This window comes from Zeus faber (assembly GCF_960531495.2).
Source record: "Zeus faber genome assembly, chromosome: 7".
Taxonomy (NCBI): Eukaryota; Metazoa; Chordata; class Actinopteri; order Zeiformes; family Zeidae; genus Zeus; species Zeus faber.
In genome coordinates, this window is record NC_137203.1 from 33,685,143 (window position 1) to 33,712,586 (window position 27,444).

At 42.4% G+C, this 27,444-nt stretch overlaps 1 protein-coding gene across 1 annotated transcript; it reads left to right on the forward strand.

Annotated features, from left to right (window-relative positions):
* Positions 1-382: 382 nt before the first annotated feature.
* ydjc (YdjC chitooligosaccharide deacetylase homolog) lies at positions 383-27,090 on the forward strand. Its single transcript, XM_080003392.1, has 6 exons — positions 383-554; positions 655-901; positions 20,461-20,620; positions 22,954-23,053; positions 24,023-24,200; positions 25,654-27,090. Exons 2-6 carry the CDS (start codon positions 738-740, stop codon positions 25,979-25,981), a joined length of 930 nt encoding a protein of 309 aa, XP_079859518.1. The 5' UTR covers positions 383-554; positions 655-737; the 3' UTR covers positions 25,982-27,090.
* The last annotated feature ends 354 nt before the right edge of the window (positions 27,091-27,444 follow it).

The following is a 27,444-nucleotide window of genomic DNA, read 5'->3' on the forward strand; positions in this document are numbered from 1 at the left end:
CAGTGTGGGTGGGGGGATAACGTTGTTACGTCGCGTCATTAAGTTACACAAAAAAAACTTTATTTTTTAGGAAACGACAAAACAAAAATAAAATAACTAAAATATTGGGAATCGATTGATGGGTTTTATTTTGTTAATTCTGTGTAGCGGGAAAATAATGGTGTTTTTTTTTAATGATTTACTGACTGATAAAAAGTAGCTATACGAGCACGCTCAACGGTGACGCCAAACCCATGCGACAACTTTTCCGGCTCGTAAGCATTTCGTTACCCGTCAAGTAACTTTCTATACGGTCATGCTTCATCTGCAGGTCTATACCCTTATTCCGGTACCAAGCGGTGAACATACATGATCCGCATGTATCTTGTTGGTCGGAGCGATATTTCCCTACCTGTCAGGCTCACCAAAGGCGTGTTTAAATCGTCTTTCGGTATCCGAGTGTGACAATGATTCCCCGTACAATTATGGGGGCATTGAAGTCTGAAGTATGAAAGTGGGGAAGGTTGCGTTCAAGAGAATCGTTTAAAGAAACTGATTTGTGGGGGACCCAAAATGTGAGTTGGATCCATCGGACACTACTTCTACTCAACTTAATGTTTGCACCTTTGTTATTTTACAAATTAATTGACAAAACTTCATATATATCTTTTTCAGTGGACGTATGACGCCGAGCTGCCGCGGTCAAGGTAATCCGAGCCGCGCTTCCCTTCTATCTCCCGACCGCGACCGCGGCGACAATGCCGCAACCCCTAGTCAAGCTGGTGGTGACGGGGGATGATTTCGGCTACTGTCCGAAACGGAACCAAGGCATCGTGGACTGTTTCCAAGCCGGTGGGGTCTCCAACGTTTCGCTACTGGTTAACGGCTCCGCGGCGAGGCATGCGGCAGAGCTGGCCAAACGGTAGACGCGCACGTCACTATCAGAATCTGTCCATTTTAATATACCAGGAATTTGCATTAAAACTGTAAAAAAAAGAAATGTGTGTTTATATATATATATATATATATATATATATATATATATATATATATATATATATATATATATATAGCATTACATTACACAGTGTTCTGTGCATGATAAGTTAAAAGACTGAGGGGTAAGGGACGATATTGTTGTGTATAGGCATGTGTATGAATATGGATGGGATTCGTCTCACCCGCACACATGCTTTGGAAGGTTGGCGGTGAAATGAGGCCATTGCGTTTGACCTACCCTAGCTTGTCCTTCCTCTGGAGGGGCAGCCAGGAGTAGTGGGCAGCATTGGACGACGTGCCTGTTCCATATGTCCATCTCTGGTCAGATGATGATGTGTGCATGTTTTTTTGGGGGAGTCCTTACTGATGGTACATGGAGGAAACCCCATGTGAGCACGGTAAGAACATGCAAAATCCACACAGAAAGGCTCCTAATTGGGAGATAGCCAGTTGGAGCACAGTAACAACAGCGCACCAGGCGGGAATCAAACCCAGGATATTCTTGTTGTGAGGCAACAGTGCAATGCACTGTGCCACCAAGACAGTCTTTCGAGCTGGATATTGACTAGATGTATGTATACAGGATGAATATAGTCAAGTCAAACCTTATTTATAAAGCGCATTTCATACCAGGGCAACACAATGTGCTTTACAGAGAAATACAATCAAAGAAAATATATAAAATGTTTGCAATCATAAGAACAGTCAGTGCAGAATAAACAGATCTCACAGCATACAGCGCGCGCACACACACACACACACACACACACACACACACACACACACACACACACACACACACACACACACACACACACACAGAACTCAGTCATAGACGGTAGTGAACAGCAAGGTTTTTAACCTGCTTTTAAAAGTGTTCAGTGTGGGGATGTATCTCAGGTCCTCAGGCAGGGTGTTCCATTTACTTGGGGCATAGATACAGAAGGCAGCCTGCTTTCGAGGGATGGTTAAGACCACTGCCTGTGGACCTGAGAGTTCTTGCTGGTTCGTGTGTAATGAGCATTTCATTTATATACTGAGGTGCAAGGCCATTAAGAGCTTTATATACAAGCAGCAGAATCTTAAAATCAATCCTGGTTTTAACAGGGAGCCAATGTAGAGATCTAAGAACGGGTGTGATGTGTCTTTTAGTCTTTTTAGTCTCAGTGAGAACACGTGCAGCTGCATTTTGGATTTACTGTAGCCGCTACACAGCTGATTTTGGGAGGCCGGTGTATTGGCCATTACAGTAGTCCAATCTACTCCTTATGAATGCATGGATTCATTTTTAAAAATGGTAGAAGGCTAATTTTGTGATGTGATTGATATGGCTCTTAAAATTTAGATTGCCGTTTATGATTACACCCAGATTTCCCGGCTTCATTCTTGCTCTCCAAAGACAGAGCTGAGATGAGCTGCAATTTTCTGTCTCTGAGCATTTGCACCAAAGATGAGAATTTCTGTTTTATCTTTGTTCAGTTGTAAAAAGTTCAGTGACATCCGTTCATTAAGATCATTAATACACTGAGTGAGGGAGTGTATGGGCATCAGGAGATAGGGATATGTACAGTTGTGAATCATCTGCATAATTATGCTAATTTATTTTGTCTTTCTTTATAATATGTTCAAGTGGAAGCATATACAGATTAAAGAAATGGTCCAAGAATTGAACCTTGGGGCACTCCACATATAATATCCACTTTGTTCAAGACAAAATCTCCAATGGACACAAAGAACTGCCTGTCCTGTAGGTAGGTTCTGTACCAGTTTAGGACGGGGCCAGTTAGGCCGACCCATTTTTGTAATCTCTCTAATAAAATATGAGGGTCAAAGGCAGCACTGAGATCCAGGAGCAGAAGAACAGATAGTTTTTTAGAAACAGTGTTTATATGCAGGTCATTCATAACTTTAAGTGCTGTTTCTGTGCTATGGTGAGGTGGAAAGCAAGATTGATAAGTGTCTAAAAGGCTGTTTGATGTTAGATTGTTGTTAAGCTGAAGGTAAACTTTTTTTGCTGAGGAATGGCAGGTTGGAAATGGGCCTATATTTGGCAATAACTGTTGCATCAAGATTGCTCTTCTTCAGGAGTGGTTTAATGACAGCTGTTATAAATGCTTCAGAAAATATAGCTGATTGAAGACAGCCGTTTAAAATTTCTAATACCTCATGTGCTAGGCAGTTAGAAACAGTTTAAAAAATGTGGTAGGGAGAGGGTCCAAGCAGCAAGTGGAGGACCTTTTTTATGTTTAAAGGGACAAAGTGAGACATGGCAGCAGTCATATTACTTGAGAACTGGAGGCTAGGTTCATTTCTGGATGCTGAGGCACTATTCTGTCTGATAGATATAATTTTGTTATTGAAAAGTGTAGTGAACTCTTCACATTTTTCATTGGAGAGCGGATGGATAATTGTAGATGGTGGATTAATAAGTCGATCAAGAGTGGAGAAGAGCACTTTACTATTGTTGATATTTTAATTAATGATTTTTGAGAAGAAAGACTGTCTAGCCTGTTTAATTTCTATGTTGTGTTGATTGATTCTGTCCTTGTAAATTTCATGGTGAACCTGAAGTTTTGTCTTTCTTGACTTTTGTTCTGCCTGGCGGCACTCTCTTAAGCTGCCTAAAAAACGCTCCATTTCTCCAGGGGGCTTTTTGTTTTTCTATGTTTTTAGTTTTAACAAGTGCAATGTTATCAATGATATTTTGTATTTTTGAGTCTAAGTTGTTTACAGGATCCTCTGTTGATGATGCCATGAACAGCGGTAACTAATTCACAATTCTCTTTTACATTTCAATGGTATTATTGTTAGTGATACGTTTTTTAAATTGTTCGTCAAACAGACACGTCAAAGAATATGCAACAGTGATCTGAAATAGCAACATCCTTGACACAGGGTACAGCGATATTAAGTCCTCTTGATATGACTGTCCAGAGTATGCCCCTTATTGTGGGTGGGTCCAAAAACATGCTGAATGAGGTCAAATGCTTCCAATAGGCTTATGAAGTGTTGAGCATCTGAGTCTGTTTGAATGTCAACATGAATATTAAAATCAGTCAGACCTTGGACAGTAGCTCAGATAATAAATCAAGAAAGCCACATTTAGATTTTGATGGCCGATAGACAGTGATGATTAAAATTGGAGCACTGCAGTTTATGGATAAAGCAAGGTGTTCAAAAGACGTGAATTCTCCGAGGGGGATTTCCTTGGAGCTATAGATATCAGAGAAGACCGCAGCTATTCCACTGCTTTCTTATCAGCTGTACTGGTTTGGATGATTTTGAAATTAGGAGGCGCTGTATCAATGAGTGCAACTGTGCCATTTCTTTCCAGCCAGGTCTCAGTCAGTCGAGTGAAATCCAGGTTATGTTTACTTATAAGGTCATTAACTAAAAATGCCTTATTCGTTAGTGACCTGGCGTTTAATAAAGCCATTTTTATTGTTCTAGGTCAGGGGTTGGCAACCTTCAGCATTAAAAGAGCCATTTGGGCGTGAGTCCCACCAAATAAAACCCACATGGAGCCGCAAAACCTATTTGACTGCTATAATGAAGATAACACCGGATATACAGAATAGTTTTTACACTTATGCTATGTACTGTATATAATAACTGTAGTTTGTTGGATTTATGAAATAAAAGAACTACAAATTGATAATCTTTTTTTTTTTTTTTGTGTGCTTGACACAGCAAAACATTAAATTCTTTTGAACTCTAAAAAAAAGAATACTGGCACCTATCATTTTTCTTTTAAATAAAATTCAAAATGCAGGTCCTTCACTTATTTGTGGATTTGATAAAAATAAATATTCACTTGAATTATAAGGGGCAAAAAAATGTTAGTTTGTTTTATCACGACTTAAGACTATTTCAGTGTGCCGTCATCCGCGACTATTTTTGCGTGCCACAGTCAACCGTCGACCTGAATATGAAACACAACTACATCAGTTCAGGGTCCGATATAAATATCTATATTTGCAAAATTAATAGCTTGTTTCTCTCACCTGCTTAATGCGATTTCTGCCTCTGAACTTCACCTCAAAGCTTCTTCATATCCGGGCTGTATGATGTAACTTTGAGCTTCACACATGGCTGTCATCAGTGAGTCGCAACCGATTTTTGCTTTTTATGAAGTTCATGGTGGAAAACACTTGCTTGCACAAGTATGTTGATCCAAAGATGGACAGGACCCCAAATGCGTACTTGTTCATGTTCAAATAGGTGTCGGGAATGGCATTCCATGTCTCGATTCCACTCCGCATTCCATGAAACAAACTTTAACGTTCTATTTTCCTCAGAAACTTTTCTTTTTTTGGATGTATCAATGGTTAGCTTACTGGGGTTCGAGAGCTCAAAATAAGTCACCAGCCTGTCAGGAACAGGTGACGCATACAAGGTGCGACGCACATTTTGATCGACAAAATATTAAAACATGTTTTATTTCAATGTTACAAGATCATTTAAATCTCCACATTCATAACTATTACAATGAAAAATGTAACTAAATAGAATAAAATGTATTTAAATTAAATTGCCATTATTTATTCACACTATTTTCTCAAAACCACAGGGAGCCACGGCAGAGGGATGAAAGAGCCACATGCGGCTCTGGAGCCGCATGTGGCCGACCCCTGTTCTAGGTGCATGGCTTTGTGGGGGACTGACAGTTGAAGTCCGCACCGGTAATAAATCGTTTACATTGCTGTATATTACAGGGAAGTTACGTGATTTGGGTCTATGATTTATAATTACAGGAATTTGTAAGAAGAGTGACAGTCGTTAATGTCAGTCGAGTGAATCGGACTCAACAAACAGCAGTAGTAATGAGAGTATTTCAACCTACAGTAAGTTCCATGTTCATGTCGAGGAGACCTGATCCGTGAAAGTTTGAATGTACTCCATCACGTCTGAAGACATTTGGACGGTTTAAGAAGGTGCCGAAGTTGTCCACAAATGGTACGGTGAAGGAGCAGCAGTATCCCTTGAGCCATGTGTGTAGCTGAAGGATACGTGTAAATTTAACGTCTCCAAAGCTGAGACACGGCAGCGGGCCGGAGACAATGAACAGGCGGTCCGACTGTAGAAGACTGTCGCTGAGCTTCATAAAGTCCTCTTTAAGTTTCTCAGATTATTTGTTCTTGAGATCGTTTGTTCCGATGTGGATAAGAACAGTGGAGGCAGACGAGTTTTGATCCAGCAGCTGTGAGATTTTGGAGTCTATATCCTGGACGCGGGCACCTGGGGCAGAGGGTTTTAGCTGCAGGCAGGGTGATGTGTCAAACCATGGAGGAGCCGACGATGATCATGGATAGAGGTCTGGCAGCAGAGGAGTTCCGAGGGACAGCAGCAGCAGCCGAGCCAGAAGAGTACCTTCAGGTGGTGCAAGCAGGTGGTCCAAATCAGTGGCCCCAGGGCGGCCCCAATGGGCAGAGATCCAGCTGTGGCAGCTGAGGCGGCGCTCTGCGGCGTTGGAAACAGTGGGGTCCTCCGTGGCGGAGGAGCCACCAACCGGCTCCGAAGCGGAGGCTGCGGCTCGCCTCCAGGGTTCTGGGGTGGAAAAGGTCCGGGGCTTGGGCCATGGCTCCTCTATCACAGCTGGCGAGTCGTCAGATGGACCGGGCTCACCCACAGTGAGAATGGATCCGTGCCAAGGGAGATTGGAGTCAAGGTCCAGTCTGATCACAGCGGAGGACATGGAGCAGGAGATGTGCTTAACCTGAGCGCTGGCGATGGTGGTCAGACACACGAACAGTTAATCCTTTTTCTTCACATCCTCACGCAGGCTGTGGATGTCTTTTAAAGACAGGCTTCTCTCGAGCGCTGAGTCTGTCGACTAGATGCAAACAGTTCTCGCAGTCCGAGGAGGTAGGCTTCGATATCGGCATAGTGCGCAATATGCTAAGCTACAAGCTAACTAGCGCTAGCCAAGCCAAAGTCCACGTTCCAAAATCCGAAAAAACAGTTCAGGTGAGGGTTAAAGCCAGGAAATTGTACGGATATCGCAGTGCGAACAATCTGAAATCCGTAATCCAAAGCAGGTAAAGATGGGAGCGATTGACGTGAAGTGACGCACTCACAAAGATGTAACCGGAACCGGTAAATTAAATTAGCTCAATAAGATTTCTAAGCATTCAATAAGAGTGGAATGGATAACGATGGATGGGTAATGGCTGAGAGGCAGCGTCGGCAGACATAATATGGGCTGAGTCCGGGCCACACTCTGTATCGCTTGGTTGCGGAAAAGTAAGCTTGGCGCGATTTTGCCGTGACTGATGTTGCCTGTTTTATTTATGCCTCTGCTAGTGCAAGCGCCTCCATGCGTTGCAATGACATTTCACTGCATATATGTATGAACGTATGTATGTGATTCTTGAATTATAACTGTATTATTTGTAAATCGAGCCGAATGTAATATCTGGCAGATGGCATCTGGATGTGTCAAAGTTGTGATTATATGTGTTTTAAAAATCAATTGGATAATATACCCTATGTTATTAGGTACAAACACACAGTAGTTGATGTTTTCATATTACCTCCCCATTGGAATCGGCCAGTTAACGTTGCCCATCACGTGACACTGATTTACACTTTCCCAGGCTCGTCTAGACAAATTGAATGGGGTAATGGCCTTCTCACCTGACATTAATAGACATGTCGGTCAGATGGAGGACACACCCTGAGATGACAGTAAACCAGCTCTCTACTACACGCAAAGTTTGCCAAACCTCAACAAAGGACCCTTATATCGATGAAAGGAGCCTGATCAAACTCTGCCACAACGTAAGTACAACTGACTGCTTTGTTGTTCTATGGTTGTAGACCTGTTCGCAGCTGAGGGGATTATTTTCTGCTGTTGTTTTTGTGTTAGCCAGCATGCCATACTGCCCTGTATCAGAATACAGACAGAACTAGAGGATACAGTACTTTCTTTCCACAGATTCCCCAGCAATCTAGTTAAATTGAGCCATTTGGTTTCTAGTACGACATGGTAGTTGCCACATAAAAACACTGCTGGTTGCTTAAGTTCAGTGGTTGTTTCTGCCGCCTCTAGCTCACGTAATTTTCGAAATGCCGCTTGTCCTTGTTACTGACCAATCCTACCGTGGCTACTGTTGCTGTCCACCATATTGACAGATATCTTCTCCTTAGTGTTCTCTCGGCTGCTCCCGTTATGGGGTCGCCACAGCGGATCATCTACCTCCAATACCTTCTGTTCTGCGCATCTTCCTCCCTTACACCAACCGCCTGCATGTCCACCCTCCCCACATCCATAAACCTTCTCTTTGGCCTTCCTCTTTTCCTCTTGCTTGGCAGCTCCATCCTCAGCATCCTTCTCCCAATGTAACTCTCATCTCTCCTACACACGTCCAAACCATCTCAATCTCGCCTCTCACTTTTCCACTAAACTGTCCAACCTGAGCTGTCCCTCTAATGTACTCATTCTTAATCCTGTCCATCCTTGTCACTCCCAATGAAAATCTCAACATCCTCAACTCTGCCACCTCCAGTTCAGCCACCTGCCTTTTGTCAGTGCCACCGCCTCTAAACTGTACAACATAGCTGGTCTCACTACCATCCTGTAGACCTTCCCCTTCACTCTTGCTGGAACCCTTCTGTCACAGATCACTCCGGACACTCTACTCCACCGACTCCACCCTGCCTGTACTCTCTTCTTCACCTCTCTCCCGCACTCTCCGCTGCTTTGGATGGTCGACCCCAAGAACTTGAACTCATCCGCCTTCTCCCCCTCAACTCCTTGCATTCTCAGCTTTTCACCGCTCTGCCTCCCATTCAGGCACATGTATTCTGTCTTACTCCTGACTTTCATTCCTCTTCTGTAATGCATGCCTCCACTTCTCCAGGCTCACCCCAACCTGCTCCCTACTCTCGCTACAGATCACAATGTCATCTGCGCACATCATAGTCCATGGAGACTCCTGCCTGATTTCAGCTGTTAACCTGTCCATCACCATTGCAAACAAGAAAGGGCTCAGAGCTGATCCTTGACGCAATCCAACTTCCACTTTGAATGCCTTCGTCACGCCTACTGCACACCTTACTACTGTCTGACTGCCCTCATACATATCCTGTACCACTCTTACGTACTTCTCTGCCACCCCCGACTTCCTCATGCAATACCACACTTCCTCTCTCGGCACCCTTTCATATGCTTTCTCTAAATCCACAAAGAAGCAGTGCAACTCCCTCTTGCCTTCTCTGTACTTTTCCATCAGGATTCTTAAAGCAAACATTGCATCTGTAGTACTCTTTCCTGGCATGAACCCATACTGCTGCTCGCTGATCCCCACCTCTCTGCTTAACCTAGCCTCCACTACCCTTTCCCATAGCCTAATGCTGTCGCTGATCAACTTTATTCCCCTGTAGTTACATCTCTGTAGGTCTCCCTTATTCTTGAAGATGGGTACCAGTACACTTCTTCTCCACTCCTCCGGCATCCTCTCCCTTTCCAGGATGGTGTTAAACAGTCTTGTTAGGAACGCCAATGCCATCTCACCTTAACATTTCCATGCTTCCCCAGGTATGTCATCTGGGTCAACTGCCTTTCCACTCTTCATCTTCTTTAATGCTGTTCTCACCTCATCCTGGCTAATTTGCTGCACTTCTTGATACAGTAATCAGCACATTCCCATCGTTATCCTTCCTCACCCTAACCTGCTGTACATACTTCCCAGCTTGGTCCCTTTGTCTTGCCAATCGGTACAAGTCCTTTTCTCCTTCTTTACTGTCCAACCTCTCCTACAACTCATCGTATGCCTTTTCCTTTGCCTTTGCCACTTCTCTCTTCACCTTGCCATGCATCAGCTTGTACTCCTGTCTACTTTCTTCATCTCTTTGACTATCCCATTTCTTCTTCGCCAACCTCTTCTGCTCTATGGTCACCTGTAGTTCCTCATTCCACCACCAAGAGTCCTTGTCTTCCTTCCTCTTCCCGCATGATACATCGAGTACCTTCTTGGCCACCTCCCTCACCACTTATGCAGTTGTTTCCCAGTCATCTGCTAACCGTTCATTCCCACCTATTACCTGCCTTACCTCTTCCCTAAATTGCATGTAACCCTCCTCCTTTTTCAACTTCCACCATTTTATCTTTTGCTCTTTTTTCACTCTCTTCCTCTTTTTGGCCTCCAGAGTGATCCTACAGACCACCATCCGATGCTGCCTAGCAACACACTCCCCTACCACCACTTTGCAGGCACTAATCCCGCCTGCATAACATGTAGTCCACCTGTGTGCACCTTCCTCCATTCTTGAATGTCACCCTGTGTTCCTCCCTCTTCTTGAAATACATATTCACAACAGCCAATTCAATCCTTTTGGCGAAATCCACCACCATCTGTCCTTCCACATTCCTCTCCTTGACACCATACCTGCCCCTCACCTATGTCTCTGATCCCTTCGCCTACATGCCCATTGAGATCTGCTCCAACAACCACTCTCTCCCTTGGGGATGCTCTTCACCACTACATCCACTACATCCAACTGACTAAATAATTCTTCTTTCTCTTCCATCTCACACCCAACTTGGGGAGCATATACACTGACCACATTCATTATCACCCCATCAATTTCCAGCTTCATGCTCATCACTCTATCTGACACTTTCGTCACCTCCAAAACACTCTTGACATATTCTTCAAGAATATCCCTAACCCATTTCTCCTGCCATCCACTCCATGGTAGAACAGTTTGTACCCGGCTCCGATACTCCTGGCCTTACTCCCCTTCCACCTGGTCTCTTGTACACATAGTACATCTACCTTCATTCTCTCCATCTCATTTCTCTCTTTACCCTTCATAGTGCCAATAGTTAAAGTTCCTACTCTCAACTCTACTCTCCTACCCTTCTTCCTCTCCTGCTGTCTCCAGACACGCCTTCCCCCCTTCTTCTTCGGCCGACAAACACAATTTCCACTTGCACCCTGTTGGCTAACGGCACCAGTGGCGGTTGTTGTTAAACCGGGGCCTCGACCGATCCGGTATGGAAATCAGATTTGTTGTCTGCATGTTTGATTTGGCATGGTTTTTACACTGGATGCCTTTCCCGACGCAACCCTCTATTCATCCGGGCTTGGGACCGGCACTGATGATACACTGACTTGTGCACCATATTGTCAGATATACAATCGATTATTTCCACTGTACAGCATTTGAATGTTTGACTTCTGATAGTTTCCATGAAGTACCATCTCAACTGAAAGGTATAATTCACAATGGCGGGCCTATACAACATGTTGCTGAATTTAAGGAAATGTATCTCCCCAAATACTCTATCAAAGGTTTCTAAGGGGTGACAATTGCATTAAATGTAAAGCGAGCATATGTTTGGTTAGAAATATCATTTTGATTAAGGGGGTCATATGATGTCTGTAATGAGTTCACTTGTGTCAGACAATTTTGATTACCCAATGAAATCGTCTAAGTTGGGAATGTTTCTTTCAGACATTTCTCAAAATCTGCTGTATCAAGTTTGATAAAATATTGAAGTATGTGCTTCTGCCATTTAAAGACATATTTGTTGGTACAGAGCTGGAATATATATCCAACATATATATTGGCCACATTAAAAGTATTTTATGAAGTGTGTTTAAAAAAAAAAAAAAAAAATGGAATGGACAGGTGAACATTTGTGGAATTTATTTATATATTTTTTACAGTAAGGTGTTATGAGCACTAATCATATCTCTATAGACTTGAATATTAAAATTACACATATAAATCTATATGAACGCTGAATGATAATACATTGCAATGTAACATAGCTTTCCCCAAATTTTACACAATGTCTCTTATCGTGAACTTCATTTCCAATAGGAACAAGGAGAGAGGGGTTGCTTCTGCATCTAGGGTCGATAACAGCATGTGCTACTGGTCCCCCCTATGGTCCATGGAAGGAACCATAGGGGGAGAGATTCCTCAAGCCATATGGACCTCAAGAAGTTCATGTCCGGTACAATGCAGGTAAGGTGGCCTTCTCATGTGTCAATTGTGTCACATCTATCTTTTTTTTACTGTTAGTATCTGTATACACGCAAATGTGACCTTACAGACACTTACAGTACAGTGAGGCTCGGCATAAGCAGCCAATGGCTGTCATCTTATCAGATCTGCAGACAGACAAAGAAGGGGGAGGACAGCCCGGGTTACATGAAGAGGAAAGTAAGTTAGAACTACCATTATTAAATATGATTTTATTTTGAGAACAGGGAGGATCTCAGAGGATTTCCTAAATGTTTTCCAAAATTACAATACCTTATTGACTTGTAATAAGCCTGTAACTTCCAAATCAGGGGCATGAATAAGCAGATGGCCAGTGACAGTGAGGATGAGGGGCCGATGAAATGTCCAGGGATCCATACAAACGCACTACCCCCTGCACCAGTGATCACAACACCAGAGTGTAGGAGAACAACACAGAGAGTTGCCAGGTCGCCGGAAGTCACAGTGCATTGTTTATGAGGTCACTGGTCAGAGTCCTTGAGAGTCAGGGTCTGAGCCTTTCACTTCATCCAGTCAGCAATGATGTAAGTGTTCTACTAGTTACTAATTACTACTAGTACTACTACTACTAGTACTGTTCTACTTCTGACCAACTTTGTTTTTTTTATTAATTCCCTCCATTTTACAGCAAAAGCAAGGCTTGATGTTCACCATAATATAACTAACAGTTTGTAGAAGCAATCGAGAAGCAACAAGTTGACACCTTAATAATCAGTCTTGTATTCAATAAGCCACATCTGTGCTCTGTTTTGTATTTGCAGCAATTCTTCGATGAAGAAAAACATGCAAATCCTAATGCAGGCTGTCTGCCATTTCTTTTTTTTTTTTTTAGTGTAGTCAGCTGGTTCAGCCTTATCATATGTTAGATTTTCAAGGGAGCTACTTCAACATGTCATACTGTTACTGCATTTCGAGATTTGGTATTATGAGACAAATTATAAAAGCAATATCTAAAACAAATCTGTAAACAAGTCTAAACTCATAAGGGTTACCAATAATTTATAATCATTTCTTGCTGTGTCTTTCAAAGGTGCTGTGCGGCACCAACATGCACAAGCTCCTGATGAGTAGATGGAGAGGTGGATGCAGCTCAGACAGATGGAGGAAGAAAGTGAAGAGGCAGACTGACTGATCCACCACAGGATAGAGAGAGCCAGAACCTGAGACTGTAGTGCAATGATGAAAAAATAAAATTTACATCTGTCTGTCAGTCAATGTCTGATTATTTGTTAAGGTTTTTAGTCAACAGCTGGCTGTGTTATGATGCGACTGTGATCTGTTGATCAAATTGGTTCCAACTAGGGATGCCACGGTGTGGAATTTCTCTCACCAGTTAATAAGCTCATGACAACACTGGTGTTACCGGTAACACCAGGCATTTTGCAATAGGGCACACGGCGTGTCCCCGTTATGCGCGGGCGCTAATTAGGATGGAGGGAGATAGGTCCCCATCTATATCCTCATCTCCTGTGATAAGCAGACTGTGCTGCGACCCTGTTGTTTGCACACAAGGAGCCACTTTCACTTTTGTAGCGTCAGACCAAGTATAGTTATATAGTATAACATGTTTGATGAACGTCGGTGCTAATATGTGAAAATTAACTAAATGGGCTTTTTTTTTTTTTCAATAAAACCGTGACAACCCTAGTTCCGGTGCGCACAATCGGCCGTAATTGCACCAGCTGCCTTGAACCTCACAGAGGAGTTCAAATGCGCTAAAGTGAGACTAGAGATGACCTTGGCAGAGTCAAGGGACACTGTGATACAAGCTGCTGCCTTGGCAACAGGAAAGAAGTAGGCTGCTAAGAATGCGGCTTGGTAGGCAAAATGTGCTCTCCACATGGCGACATTGTGGGTCAAGTCCAACACGGAAGAGGTGGCTTGGGGCTCAAAAGGTAACCTTGCTTTAACAAGGCATCCTCACGATAGTGGCGGAAGTTGGACGTGGGCGAAGTCCAGGGATCGGAGTTGTCGAGTTGCGTCAAGGCTGTGTCACAAGGTAAACAGGCTCAGTGGATGAGATGGGAGAGTGTGAAAAAACGAAAGATCGCTTGGAAGGACGTGGGAGATAGACAAGCAGGATAAGTGCCCTCATTCAAGCAAACTTAAATTTCTACCCCTACCCCTAAAAAATCTCAACCAATCACTGGACGATGATCTATCATGCCCTCTGTTAAACACCAGCTACACTTACATACATCCTCACTAGGTGTAAAGTGAGCTCCCAAGGGCGGTACACCTGGAGACAATCTCAATCATGCTCAAGTGCCTGACAGCGCATCTGGAAAGCAGGAGAACAACCATCAATGCCTAGCTGTCCAGAACAACCAACCCAGCTCCGCCAATTCCTTTTGTTTGGGAGGGGGAACAAAGACAACGGGAGATTCCACCAAGAACCAGGTTTTGACAGCTGGAGGCAGCCCGGGACTGGCAGATGTTGTTGGACGTTGGCACACGGCTTATGGTTCCATCAGAGATCACTATCACATCATCATAACTCAAGGCCTGATCTGGTCCTGTGGTCCAACTCTCAGTGCATGGTGTGCTTTGTGGAGCCCACAGTCCCTTGGGAGGATGCTGTGCAGGAAGCTTGAAAAGAGGGAAACTGCGATACACCAAGCTTGCAGTGGAGGCAGAATAGTGGGGTTGGAGAGCAAAGATTTGTTCAGTAGTAGAAGTTGGATGTCAGGGCTTTGTGGCAACATCAACTGTAAGACTGTTCAGGGACCTGGGGATAAGTAGATAAGGTTGGCAGAGTGTAGTAGCCAGTGACTGGCTGAAAAGGAAAGACCCCAGCTGGTCTCCCAAATAAGCCACTAGGCAGAGGCAGAAGGAGGGTGGTTCTGGTATGCCAGAAATGAAAAAGGAAGCTAGGGGGTTAGGGACGCTTGAAAACTCAGGAAACTTGGCACACGCATCAGAAGGGGGTGTATTTTGTTGTCTGACTTGGGTCTTGGGCTTAGTGTGTGGCAAAGGGGCTCAATAGCGCCCCTAAAAATTTCAACGGAGGAGCCCTCGCGGTATGTGTCACCTAGATGTATGAAATTTGGTTTGCAAGATGTTACATGTGAAATATATAAAGTCTCCTACTGCCATGTCCTAAACTCAACAGCCATTTTGAATTTATTATGAAAAGGTATTTTTTGCCATTTACCCGGGTCGTACTTCAACAAACTCCATCTCGGGGAGGTTGATCAGATCCACCTTAAACTTGGTCAGCTTATATAAAAGACCGTAACGGTGAAAAGTTGTTAAAAGCTTGAGTTTTCGCCGAATGGCATGGGCCTGGCAAGGCGTCTAATTTCTATGTTTGGCCACGAGTCAGTGTTTTGTACCTCGACTGTACATGGTCAAATCTTCCCTAAACTTCACATTTGCTAAGAGTCCTAGCCTTAAGACATTTGTGTCGGTTACACACATTTTATTATTTTTAGGGCTTATAGAGCTTATTGTGCATAATCACCAGGGTGTCATGACATTTCACTGCATATGTGTACGACCGTATGTATATGCATGTGACAAATAATCTCTTGAACTTGAATTTATGTGCCAATATTGAGTTATGGTCATAGGGCCACCTTCCCGTAAGACTTGTATGACAAATGTCATACAATTTACATGAAATACCCATCATGTGGTGTTACACTTCATATACAGCAACATAATGCATGTTTGATCCGTGTTCCTTAGCTCTACATAGTGGATGTGGGAAGTGATACAAAATGTTCAATATGTCATGCCACGCACCTCAAGCAGGAAATAACATCTTACTCAACAGCAGTATGCACAGACATAGTTGAGGTCTCGTTAGAACCGGGATGTTTCAAACGTCTTGTCATGATCAATATTGACTCTCATTTGGTGCAGAAATTACTGGAAAAACTGTCGTGATTTCATTAGTTTCAGGAACGGGCCGCTTTGTGACATCATCCAAGGGTGAAGAAGGGTCATTTACCTTCAAGCGGATCTTCTTGCTCATTGCTTCATACAGCTGCTTCATACAAGGAGTATGAAGCAGTTCTGCTTTCCTTCATATTCCTTTCCACTCTTTTGTTTATATTTTGGATACATCCAAATACATGGAGAATCATTGCAAATAACATCACATCACTTAATCAAATTCAAACCAACATCACAATTTAACAGAATGCAATTTTCAAATCGCAAAGCCTGCAATTAAAAAACAAAAAGTGTTCGGCACAATACAATTAAAAACATTTATGGTCACTACCTTACTCTGCTGACTTGCACTGAATGGAGTCGGCCCGGGTTGCATAGTCCGGACAGTAGCTGCTGGTAGCCAGCCTCAAGCAGGCTTCCAAATGATCATCAGTCATGGTGGAACGGTATTTGGAAAAGGTGGGAAAAGGCTGGCTCGCATAAATAAAGAGAGCCGAATAATGCAGTCAAGGAGGTAGCACATTTCCTCATGTTTGGGTACTTTTCCTCTGTGAGCAAGTTCCAAAACTGTACATGAGCCCTGGACTTCAGCCCAATGTAAGGCTGTAGTGTCAACATCTCATCCTCCACTGCAGACGAGTTCAGGTGAAAGTGTTGCAATTTTTGATGCGAGTGAATCTCAATATCTTTCCTAAATGGGTAGCACATAAATCTAATGATTGGGTCGAGCAGAGCAAAGTCTTGAAACCGTTTGTCAAAGTCTGACAGACAATTTTCAATCTGCGCTGTGTAGCGCACACTGTCAAGTTGCGCACATGCCTTCCCTTGGGTCTCCAGCTCTGATGCGAGGTTTTGAAAGTTCCCCAATTCAGTGCGCTGCAGCTTTGAGGACAGAAGTTGCATTTTTTTGTTTGAAAGCATTAACTGAACTGATCATGTTGACCACGGTTTTGTCTTTTCCTTGCAGCTCTAAATTAAGCTCATTCAACATGTTGGTCAGATCGGTTAAAAATGCCAAGTCTAGCAGCCACTGATCGTCATTAAGTTGCTTGTAATTCTGCATTTTTACTGACAAGGAGAAACTCCTTTATCTCTGGACAGAGCTCTCGAAACCTCTGCAGGAATTTCCCGATACCAAGCCATCTCACGTCAGTGTGTAGCAAGAGGTCAGAGTAGTTGCAGTCAGCCTCCTCCAGATGTGCATGGAAAGCTGTCTTTGAAGAGATCTCACTCAAATAGAACAGGCGATTTTTGTTGCCACATCCACATCTCTTTCATTTTTAGCATTTTTGCACATTATGCACATAATGCTTGTTGGTGTATTATGCAGTGGTAGTTAAGGAAGTCGGGGAAAGCATCGGTCTCCCTGCACTTAGTTATAAATCCATTCAAGCGGCCCATCATTGCTGGCGCACCGTCCGTGGTGATTGTGAGCTGGGTTTTCTCAATAAAGTTTTTGAAAGACTGAAAAATCTCTCCTCTCCCGGCGTGTGTTCTTTCATGGGCAGTATTGTTAGTTAACAGCTCCACTTTTGCAGTCATCTGTAAACGTAAAAATGCACAATTGTGCTGTATCCCTTATGTCCGTAGACTCGTCTACTTGCAATGAGAAACACTCACAGTCCACGATGTCCTTCCGAAGCTGCTGTGTCAAATCATCGCCCAATACTTCACAGCGCCGTATAACTGTACTTCTTGAGAACTGAAGAGATTGATTGAAGATAATATTTCTAGTTTATTTTCAAAGTCCCGAAACAACGAGTCAGCTGCCTCAACGCAGGCCTCTTTTACCATCTCTCCATCTTGGAAGGACTTGTTACGGTTAATGACGGAGTGACTCACCCGGAATGGCTGCCTTTGCTTTTGAATTCAACTGTGTGAAAAATGTCTGCTGCCCGATTAACTGCAATTTTAGTTTAGTCACTTTTCTCTTTCTCAGCTCGCTTTTCAGAGGGAAGTCAGTGTCGTAGTTTTTATGAACAGTTCGAAAGTGCCTCTCCACATTTCCCTTTTTTGGAATAGCAAAGGTAGATTGACAGTTCAGACAAACGCACTTCGAGTCCATAGTTTTGCAGTAGCTAACATGTTTTGTACGTGGTGACCCCCATGTTAGAAGAGAGGAGATCCAGAAGTAGTTGTCATTGTAACCCAATGAACAAAGTTTTAAGCAACAGCAGACTGGTCACCCCGTACATCAGTCAGGTGGCAAATTCCAAATGGAGAATAGATAATAGGCTAACATCTAAAAACATTTTATTTGAATGGCACGCGATCTACCGGCACTACCTTTGGGATCTAGAAGAACAAGAACAATCTTTAATCGTCACACAGCACACCACACATGCTTTGGATGGTGGCCGGTGAAATGAGGCCTGTGCGTTTAACCCATCCTGGCTTGTCCTTCCGCAAGGGGCACAGCCAGGAGCAGTGGGCAGCATTTGTGCACGCGCCCGGGGACCTGATGATGAGTATCCATCGCTGGTCAGACGATGATGTGTACAATGTTTTTGGTGGGGGTCCTTACTGACGTGAGGTGGAGGAAACCCCATGTGAGCACGGGGAGAACATGCAAACTCCACACAGAAAGGCTCCTATTTGGGAGATAACCTGCCGGTGCACGGTGCCAACAGCGCCCCAGCCGTATTGAGCTGATCTAACCAATAAGGCTGTACAGTTTTTGTGCACATTTAAATGATCCTTCAAATAATGTGATGCTGGATTTCTTAAACTTTCTTAAATAGGCGATATTGGTGGCCGTCTGGTGTTCCATCCCGGGGGGGGGGGGGGGTCACGGGCACGGAGATGGAGCGATCGGGGCACATTTTGTGCACCTGTCTCCCTCTCCAATGCTACAGACAATGCGTGTGCCAGCGATGCACACGACAGCGATGGGGTGGCCGCGATCACCGCGCCAGAACAGTGTGTTTTTATTAAATTTTATGTCTCGTAATGGAATGAAACCATGCGTAATTGGGACACTTTCTCCATGACTCTCCCCCAACCCCTCTATCGCGATTGTTTTAACGCTCTGCGCTGCCCCCTCATGAGACCCAGTCCTGCGGCCCGGGCCTCGGTGCATGTGCTGCTGGCAGAGCTCGAACACCTGAAGAGTCCAGACAGGACCTCTTCCAGATAATGCCTCTGTTTGTTTTTTCAAATGTAATGAGCATAAAGCTGTACCTAAGCGCATGGAGCGATGCTCCGTGTATGTGGAGTGTGTGCGCAACATTTTTATAAAAAATGAATACATTTCTGCTGAAACTGCATATTTTTCGAATGTTCATTTTCAGACTCTAAAAACGACAAGTTTTCAGTAAATATTCTACTGTGATTAAATGTTTTTCTAATTACAATTCAACAGTATAAATTCATGCATCATTTAATCTCATTTCATCATAACATGTGGGCCTGGCCTACAGGAAAGAGCAGATTATGTTGACCGTATCTAATGTTGTGTTGGTCATACTATAGAATGATTTTTTGCTTGCAGAAATTTGCATACTCAATGGCAATATTGGTCTAAAAGAAATCCCTATTCGATTATTTTCCCAAATCATTCAGCTTTAATTACCAGAAATATGGACTCGATCCACTGTTTTGATAACTTGCAACTTGACTTAACAGAAAATAAATGACTTGAGATGCAACTTGGAAGTTAAAGAATGTTGACTTGATGTGACGTGATGACTAGAATGACTTGTTTGTGTTCACTTTCATTCACTAAAACCTTGATCTAAAATGCAATCGGCCAACACAAAGGTACTTTGGTTGGCCTCGGTGGTCCCCCTCACCTTATGTTGTCATGATTCAGTAGCAGACGGCCAAATATTGTAATCCATGAATGGTGAATTTGAGATTTCCCTATCAAACACAAGTTGGTGTTGAGAAATTTGTAAGTTGTAAAAGGGGCAGTGGTTTTTCTCTTCTGTGTTAAGCTCTGTACGCTGTGATTGGTCCGAAGCGCCATGCACCTCCACGTTTGTTTACGTTCACTCCCACATGCAGATAACCTAAAGCACGGTGACTCCAAATTACATCACATTCAGTTTCACTTTTGTATCATGCAGTGTTGGAGGAACTTTGTGAGGAACTTTTCAAACGAACCAGCCATGTGATCAGTTGTCATGATTGTTAGTTTTGAGCTCATTCAAAAATGTCCAATATCCCGGCAGTTTTATGTTATGTATTTTATCCAAAGATATGTAGATTCCCTCTACAGGTGTCCATCCAAACATTTCACAGAGGTCATGACATGACATTGTGTGTGTGTGTGTGTGTGTGTGTGTGTGTGTGGAGGGGGGGGGGCTGTGGGTGCATATGTACATACAGGGATCAGTGACGTCTTACCTTTACTTATCAAACCAAAGTGACCTGAAGGCTTTTTGTCATTGGAAAAAAGCACAAGCTGACAGATAACATATCACACAGTGGAAAATGTCATCATATTACGTAACATAGCAGTGAACTTTATGAAAGACACCCCCCCCCCTCATTTTTTCAGCAAGCGTCATTTAACATTTAAGTCCAAGTTAACCGTAAATCCAATTTCTACTTGCGTTGCAGCTATCAGATTCCAACCGGCCTCCATGCAAATCTCTCCGAGGGCACTCCCGTTTGCCAGAGTCTGAGGAAAGGCTCCACTCTTCTCAACAGCGACGGCTTTTTCCACGGGAAGATGGGTTTCCGCGATGTCCTGCACAGTGGCCAACTGATAATGACAGAGGTATAGATCGACACCAGACAATATGGAAGAATTTATTGGCGCAATGACCCTTGGGAAAGTTGACATTCTGTCAATGGGGGTCGCAATTTTCTAATACGTGACATCACGCTTCACCTCCAGCAAAATTCAGGGCAAACTATCCTTTTATCAGGTCATTTTTAGCCATTTTTAAACCTGTTATGTCTTTGTCTGAATCGTGTCTATTTATAAAAGACGTGTTTGTTTCGATTCAGACAATTTCTCTGTCTGCTGACTGTTGCAGCTTGCAAACTTATTTTTATTTGTCTTTGTCTGGTCCAGTCTGTTTTAGTTGTGTGTCTTGCTATATTACTCACTGTGGGATCAGCACCTTAAGGCAGGAGATTAAGCATTGACCACAATAATGATGCGTCCTATTCCATGACATTAAAATGACGAAGGCACAGCTAGCTCACGAGTGGGGGGGGGGGGTAGTTCATTAATAATAACAAAAGAATTACAATTTCAATGTTGTATTTTTGTGATTAATGTTATCTCTCATTGTGATCCACTTTTAAAGCAATGTTAAGTTTCATCAAGTCTCTTATCAGGAAGAAAAAAGTTTTTCCGCCAATCATGTGTCTTTCACCTGCGTGCCATGTGGTTATTTGTTAACAATAATAATAATAATTATTATTAGGGGTCCAGCTCGCAGGAAACTTATTGTAATTGTACGGCAGCCCCTTATTGTTATCGCAAGAGGAAAAAATAAGGAAATATTAACTGAATTTTGAAGCCTAAAACTATCTGGGAAACCAACTTAGGCATACCACATGAACACGGTTTATGTCTTGTTTGAACTGCGCTGTCACAAAGACCTCACGGTTGAAGTTTCATCCAAATTGATCCACATACGGAGCAGATATTATTAAAAAACCGACCAAATTTCGAGGGATTTTAAGACCAACGTGCCAGTACGCCAGTCCAAAATATATCAAACCCGGCTAAAACTATCTGGAACACTTGCTTCTGCGTAAGCTAGAAACACGGTTGTGATTTTGTTTAAACCGCTATGTAACAAGGTCCTCGTGGCTTAAATTTCATCCAAATTGATCCACATATGGAACAGGTGGAACATTAGTGAAAAACTGAACAACTTTGACCTGAAATATTCAGTTGGTCTGGTTAACTGACACGTCACATGTCTCGTTTGAAAATGAATAAGATGAAATTTACAGTAAGATGCTTTATGACATCATCATATTATTTACTATAAATGTACTGATTCGGATTGAGAAGGTCCAGTTGGACTGTGTCCATTGTACGGCATGGACTCACTCACACTGTAGTCTTTAGAAGTTACCAAACCATTGATTTACGTGTATATTTATATAGTTTCTCACCTGGTAGATGTCTGTAGATCTGTTCAATTTATATTTTAAATTCGTGGTCCACTTTACTTTGCCGGATTAATGAAAAACATAACAAAAAATAATCCTTAAAATGTCGTCAGCATGTCCCTCAAACACTTAAATAGTCGACTCAGTGATGAGTTCAAAATCCAAGGTGGTGTCGGAAAAATAGAAGCCTTGCAATGGTAATAACCCACAGAAATGTCACTATGTTTGTCTTATTTCATGGGAACGGAACTTACTGAAAATGTATTCCAAGGAAAAAACTAAATTACGTGACCTGTAACTGTATTTCCACAGACAACAGTGAGTTATACTATAAGAAGTTCTGGTTTACAGGCAAACATGGACGGTTGTTTTAAAGACGGCAGGGTTGTCTTGAAACCCTTGAAACTGTAAAACGCACCCAGCACGACTAAACTGGACCCTGTGTATTGTTGCCTGCAACTATATTTATTATTATTGTTGTTATAGATATTATTAAGAATAAACTTTTTTCCTCTGATATACGCACATATACATAATACAAGAGTGTATTATATTCACTCTTGTTCATTCTCATGTTGTTGGAGGAACTCTGTGAGGAACCTTTCAGACGAACCAGCCCTGTGATCAGGTGTCATGATTTTAGCTAATTCAAAAATGTCAGATATCCCAGCAGTTTTATGTTGTGTATTTTATGCAAGATATGTCGATTCTCTTTATAGGTGACCATCCAACCGTTTTACAGAGTTCATGACATCACATTGCGGCTGATTGTCTGACGATTTTTCCAATTCTAAAAGAAGAAACGTAGATGAAAGTAGGATGCTAACACACAGGATCTATTGTGTGTGTGTGTGTGTGTGTGTGTGTGTGTGTGTGTGTGTGTGTGTGTGTGTGTGTGTGTGTGTGTGTGTGTGTGTGTGTGTGTGTGTGTGTGTGTGTGTGTGTGTGTGTGTGTGTTTGTGTGTGTGTGTTCAGGTGGAACAGGAGCTGAGGGCTCAGATTATGCTGTTTGTGGAACTGATGGATTACCTGCCCTGCCACATGGATGGCCACCAACATATCCATGTGTTGCCTGGTGAGGCAGGGGGTTTCTTTGCTGACATTGCCATAGTTTTCTACATCAAACTCATTTATGATAACTCCCGTGATCCGTAGTTGGCGAAACCAGTTGCAACAAATTGCAATGTGATATGAAATGTAATGAAATTTTAAAAAAAAATTATGAATATCAATATCTGGGGAACCTCACAGTTAACTACACAATGTGGCAGGACTACATTTGAAAATGTAGGCAATATCAAGCTGAAGAATTATCTGTTACACACTAAAATACAAGAGGAAGTAAGGAGAAGAGTAAGAATGAAACGTGCGGCACAGGACACAGGGGTCTTTTTTTTTGGTTTTGTTCAATTAGGAAACGGAGGAAAATAAATACATCTAAGATTAAAACATATTGTTTTAATTTGTATTGTTTGGAGAAGGGGACGCACAGCAGAGCAGAGTTCGCTTCCTCTTGTTAAAGAAAAAAAAACATGCCCGTTATTTCAAAACCGCCCAATTATATTTTTTCCAGCCCAACTCGCCCAATAAGATCCAAAGAAGCTGAATTGGCAATCTGGCAACACTGCTAACAGCACTACAGTATCTGTATCACTGGTTCTATGTGGATAGACACTGGACTCTGATAGGCTCTGATTATTAAGGTCACACTCCAGAAATGGAATTGGGCCACGCCACTTTAACCATATAAGGGCATGGCTCAATACCAAAGATTGTAAAGGAATAAGACCCCTCCTCCAATTGCGATTGCATATTGAAGGTTGTAAAGCAACATAATTAGGCCACACCTCATTGTAATGTCAATATTCAATTATGTAGTGAATACTGCATGCTCTGATTTGCTGGATGAATACTGTACCATTAGTTGTCTCCAAGTACGTGTGTGTGTGTGTGTGTGTGCGCGTGTGTGTGTGTGTGTGTGTGTGTGTGTGTGTGTGTGTGTGTGTGTGTGTGTGTGTGTGTGTGTGTGTGTGTGTGCACGCAGAAGTGCGCAAGGTATTTGCACAGGTGCTGTCTGACTCTGGTATCCTCTACACGCGTGTTCCAGTGGAGCCAGGCTTGCAGGCTTGTCCTTGGCTGCCACCCCACCTCCAAAACTTTTATACTCAGGTAGAAAAGGAAGCGCTGGAATCGATCCCTGTGTTCAGGCACTATGGAATCAGGTGTGTGTTTGCCCATCACAGAATGTGGAAAGGGATTATCTGTTAATGGGGGGGGGGGGGTTTATTGTCACAGGTCCCCACCCGTGTTGCCGGATTAGATTGACAGTTTTCCACCCAATCACAACTTAAAAACCAAGTTGGTGACCCTCACTTGATTTGTCGCTTTATTGACATATATGACATATTGTTGTTGAGGTGGCAACTGTAAGCCAAATGGAAGGGAAAAAGGGCTGTCATGATGTTTCATCCTCTTCAGCCAGAATCACAAAATATTCGGCCAACCCAACAGAAGCCCTGACGACTGACCACAAGTAATGATGTCATTGATTTCCAAGAGCTACAATCGTCTGGCAGATATTTGGCAGCATAATAGCACACATAGTCAGAATGTGAGATACATATAATCATTTATTTACATAATTGTTTTATGTAAATAAAATGTACATGTAGTAACATAATAATATACATCTAGCATCTAGAAGTCTGGAAATTTTAAATGGAAAATGCCTAGGAACCATGATTAAATAAGAGGTACAAAATTGTTTTTTATGGGCCACGTACGAATACTGAGCACTTATACAAGGATAGCTACACGCACGGATACAGGGCGTTGATACGAATAGAAAGAAATTCAGATGCAATAATTGTGCAATACCAGCTGATTTTGATGACCCCACTTTTTTATATAAATATTTTCACAAATTATTTATTCACTGGTCTTTTTAAAGAAAGCTCTGATATAAAGCATTCACATACTCATTTGACATACTATACTATGCTAGATTGCTATTTCACTGATGGCAGTGTATTGTGACGTACTCCTTGCCACTTTCATACTGTAGCAAATGCACTCATGCATCGTACAATAAAGCCAACAGGGAGGCGACAGGGACCCACCACCGTAATTTCAGGCAAAGATTAATTTTTATTTTTATTTTTGTTAACACCAGGCATTGGAGAGCTGTAGACAATTTGACATGAATACAGTATGTGAAAACAAAATAAAATACTGCAGCAAAATGACTGACGGAAATCTCCCCACGGCGCAGTGGTTGAATACTAGGATATTTCAGAGGCTATAATATCCCAACCTGGTACTTATCACATACTACTTGACGGTTTCTATGGTTTAATTCATACAATGCATACTAAAAACATTCACATACTAATTTGGTGTGCTAAATAGTGTTCTAGTACCCCATTTTTGGATGCATCATATGAGTACATCAATATCTGTGCATCCCCCAAAAAATTATACTGAATGGGAAAATATTCTTGAGAAAAAGAATGCAACCAAGATACATTTTTTTAATGTATTTTTGTTTGTTACTTAACTACATTTGCTTATTGAGACATTATATCATGTTTTTCAAGAGACTCTCTGCTCTTGCCTAACGTTTTACGGTACATTTGTTTCCGATAAAGCTGATGAGACTTGCACCTCTTTTGCTAGGTGGCCTGATGTCTACCTCGGCTTGACCACCATGGGTCAGAACATGTCTGTCCCCAACCTGAAGCGGGCCCTGGGCCACGCTGTAGAGGCCTGCTGCCCTCCTACCTCGCTGGACACTCCTCGCATGGGCCGACCCTTTCTGACCGCAGAGCTCATGGTCCATCCAGGCTACCCGAGCCAACCCAGGGAGGGGGGCTGCGGGGAGGGCCCTGACACCTTCTCCCAGTCAGTCGACAGGCAGCATGAGCTAAACGCCCTCACAGACCCATCGCTGCTTGCCCTCTTCGTCCGGGAGAGGGTGCAGCTCTGCGCTTTTAAGGACCTCTGAGTACTGCTTTGTGAAAACAGACCCATCCTAGCACCAACACACTCTCTCCACCGTGGCTGGTGTGCATTGAGCAAAAGCCAGAGTTTACAGTATATGCAGCATAAATGTACCCTCACAGACTGTGATCAGCAAGATCAGACTGGAGTTGTGTAGTCGATAACCCTGAAAAGGTCCAAACAAACATACAGGGAACTATCTGGAAATGCTTGCAATTATTGTCTGTTGTCATTCATCTGAAAATCCCTCACAAAAAAAAAAAATCGAACCTCTGACAATAGCTACTATCAAGATGTTTTTAAAACCTCATGTATATGTATGTATATATGTTGTACTATTGATATATTGTAAACAGCTTACCGACTCCTTATCTAGGATTACTCTGTTACAATGTGTAAAAATGTTGTATTGGCCTCAAAAACATTCCAACATATGTCACCAACCCGTGACATGTCTATCTTATATGTCATATTCCCAAGTTTTGTATCATGGGTAAAATCCTTGTTTTACTGGAACAATAGCTACACACATTGGTGTTGTTTCCAGAGATTGTTTTAGTGTAGCTTGGTGGAAAATTAGATTAAATTATATTAAATAAACCACATTTTCATTTGGTAGAGTGGGATGCATTTCAAAGCAAATAACAGTGGCGTTACTGAAGGTGTTTTAATCAGTATATTTATAGTTCTAAATGACTAAGACAACACATATAAAATTATTTTGTAAATTGTAACCAGGATGTCAATGAGCAGAGTCTGCATCTGTGGTACTTTCTCTTTTGCTAGTATTTTTTTCTCAGGTTATTTGTACTTCAACTTAATTCAAGGGTCTGGTTATATATAGGAGTGCATTCCCAGATGAGCACATTTTTAAATACCGGATGTTAAACCGGAACTGTTGGTTGACTGATGGTGTACGTACCACTAGAAGTACATGGGCGTTATCAGGTTTTATGTGCAAAAATATAATGTGATTTATTTATTCTAAATACAATTCAAATACTATTACATTATGAATAAAAAAATGAAATGTATTCATATGCAAAAATGTATTTGAATCGAAATAGACAATTGTAAAATGATGTAAAATGTCACTGGCTTCAAAACATTCAATAACCATCCAGATATAGATAAATAAATTGTGTAGGACTTTTAGGTGTCTGTTATAATTGCGAACACATATACAGCATCATAGCAAGCATATATCAAAGGAATTTGTAAAGTTAGCTCGATTATAATTATGCCCTGAAGGTGTTTACTATCGCCATCGACCTCAAATGTTGTAGAAAAAAACATTGACAGAAAACACGCCCATCCATATCGCAACACATCGCATATCACGCCCATATCGTTATCGCAACCTTTCTGCCGTTGGCTTGAGTGGCACACAATTCAAGATAGCCCTGTACCGCTCGTTTTCATTGGGACATCTGCATTGCGGGGTCCTGTCAAAATCGCACCTGTCTA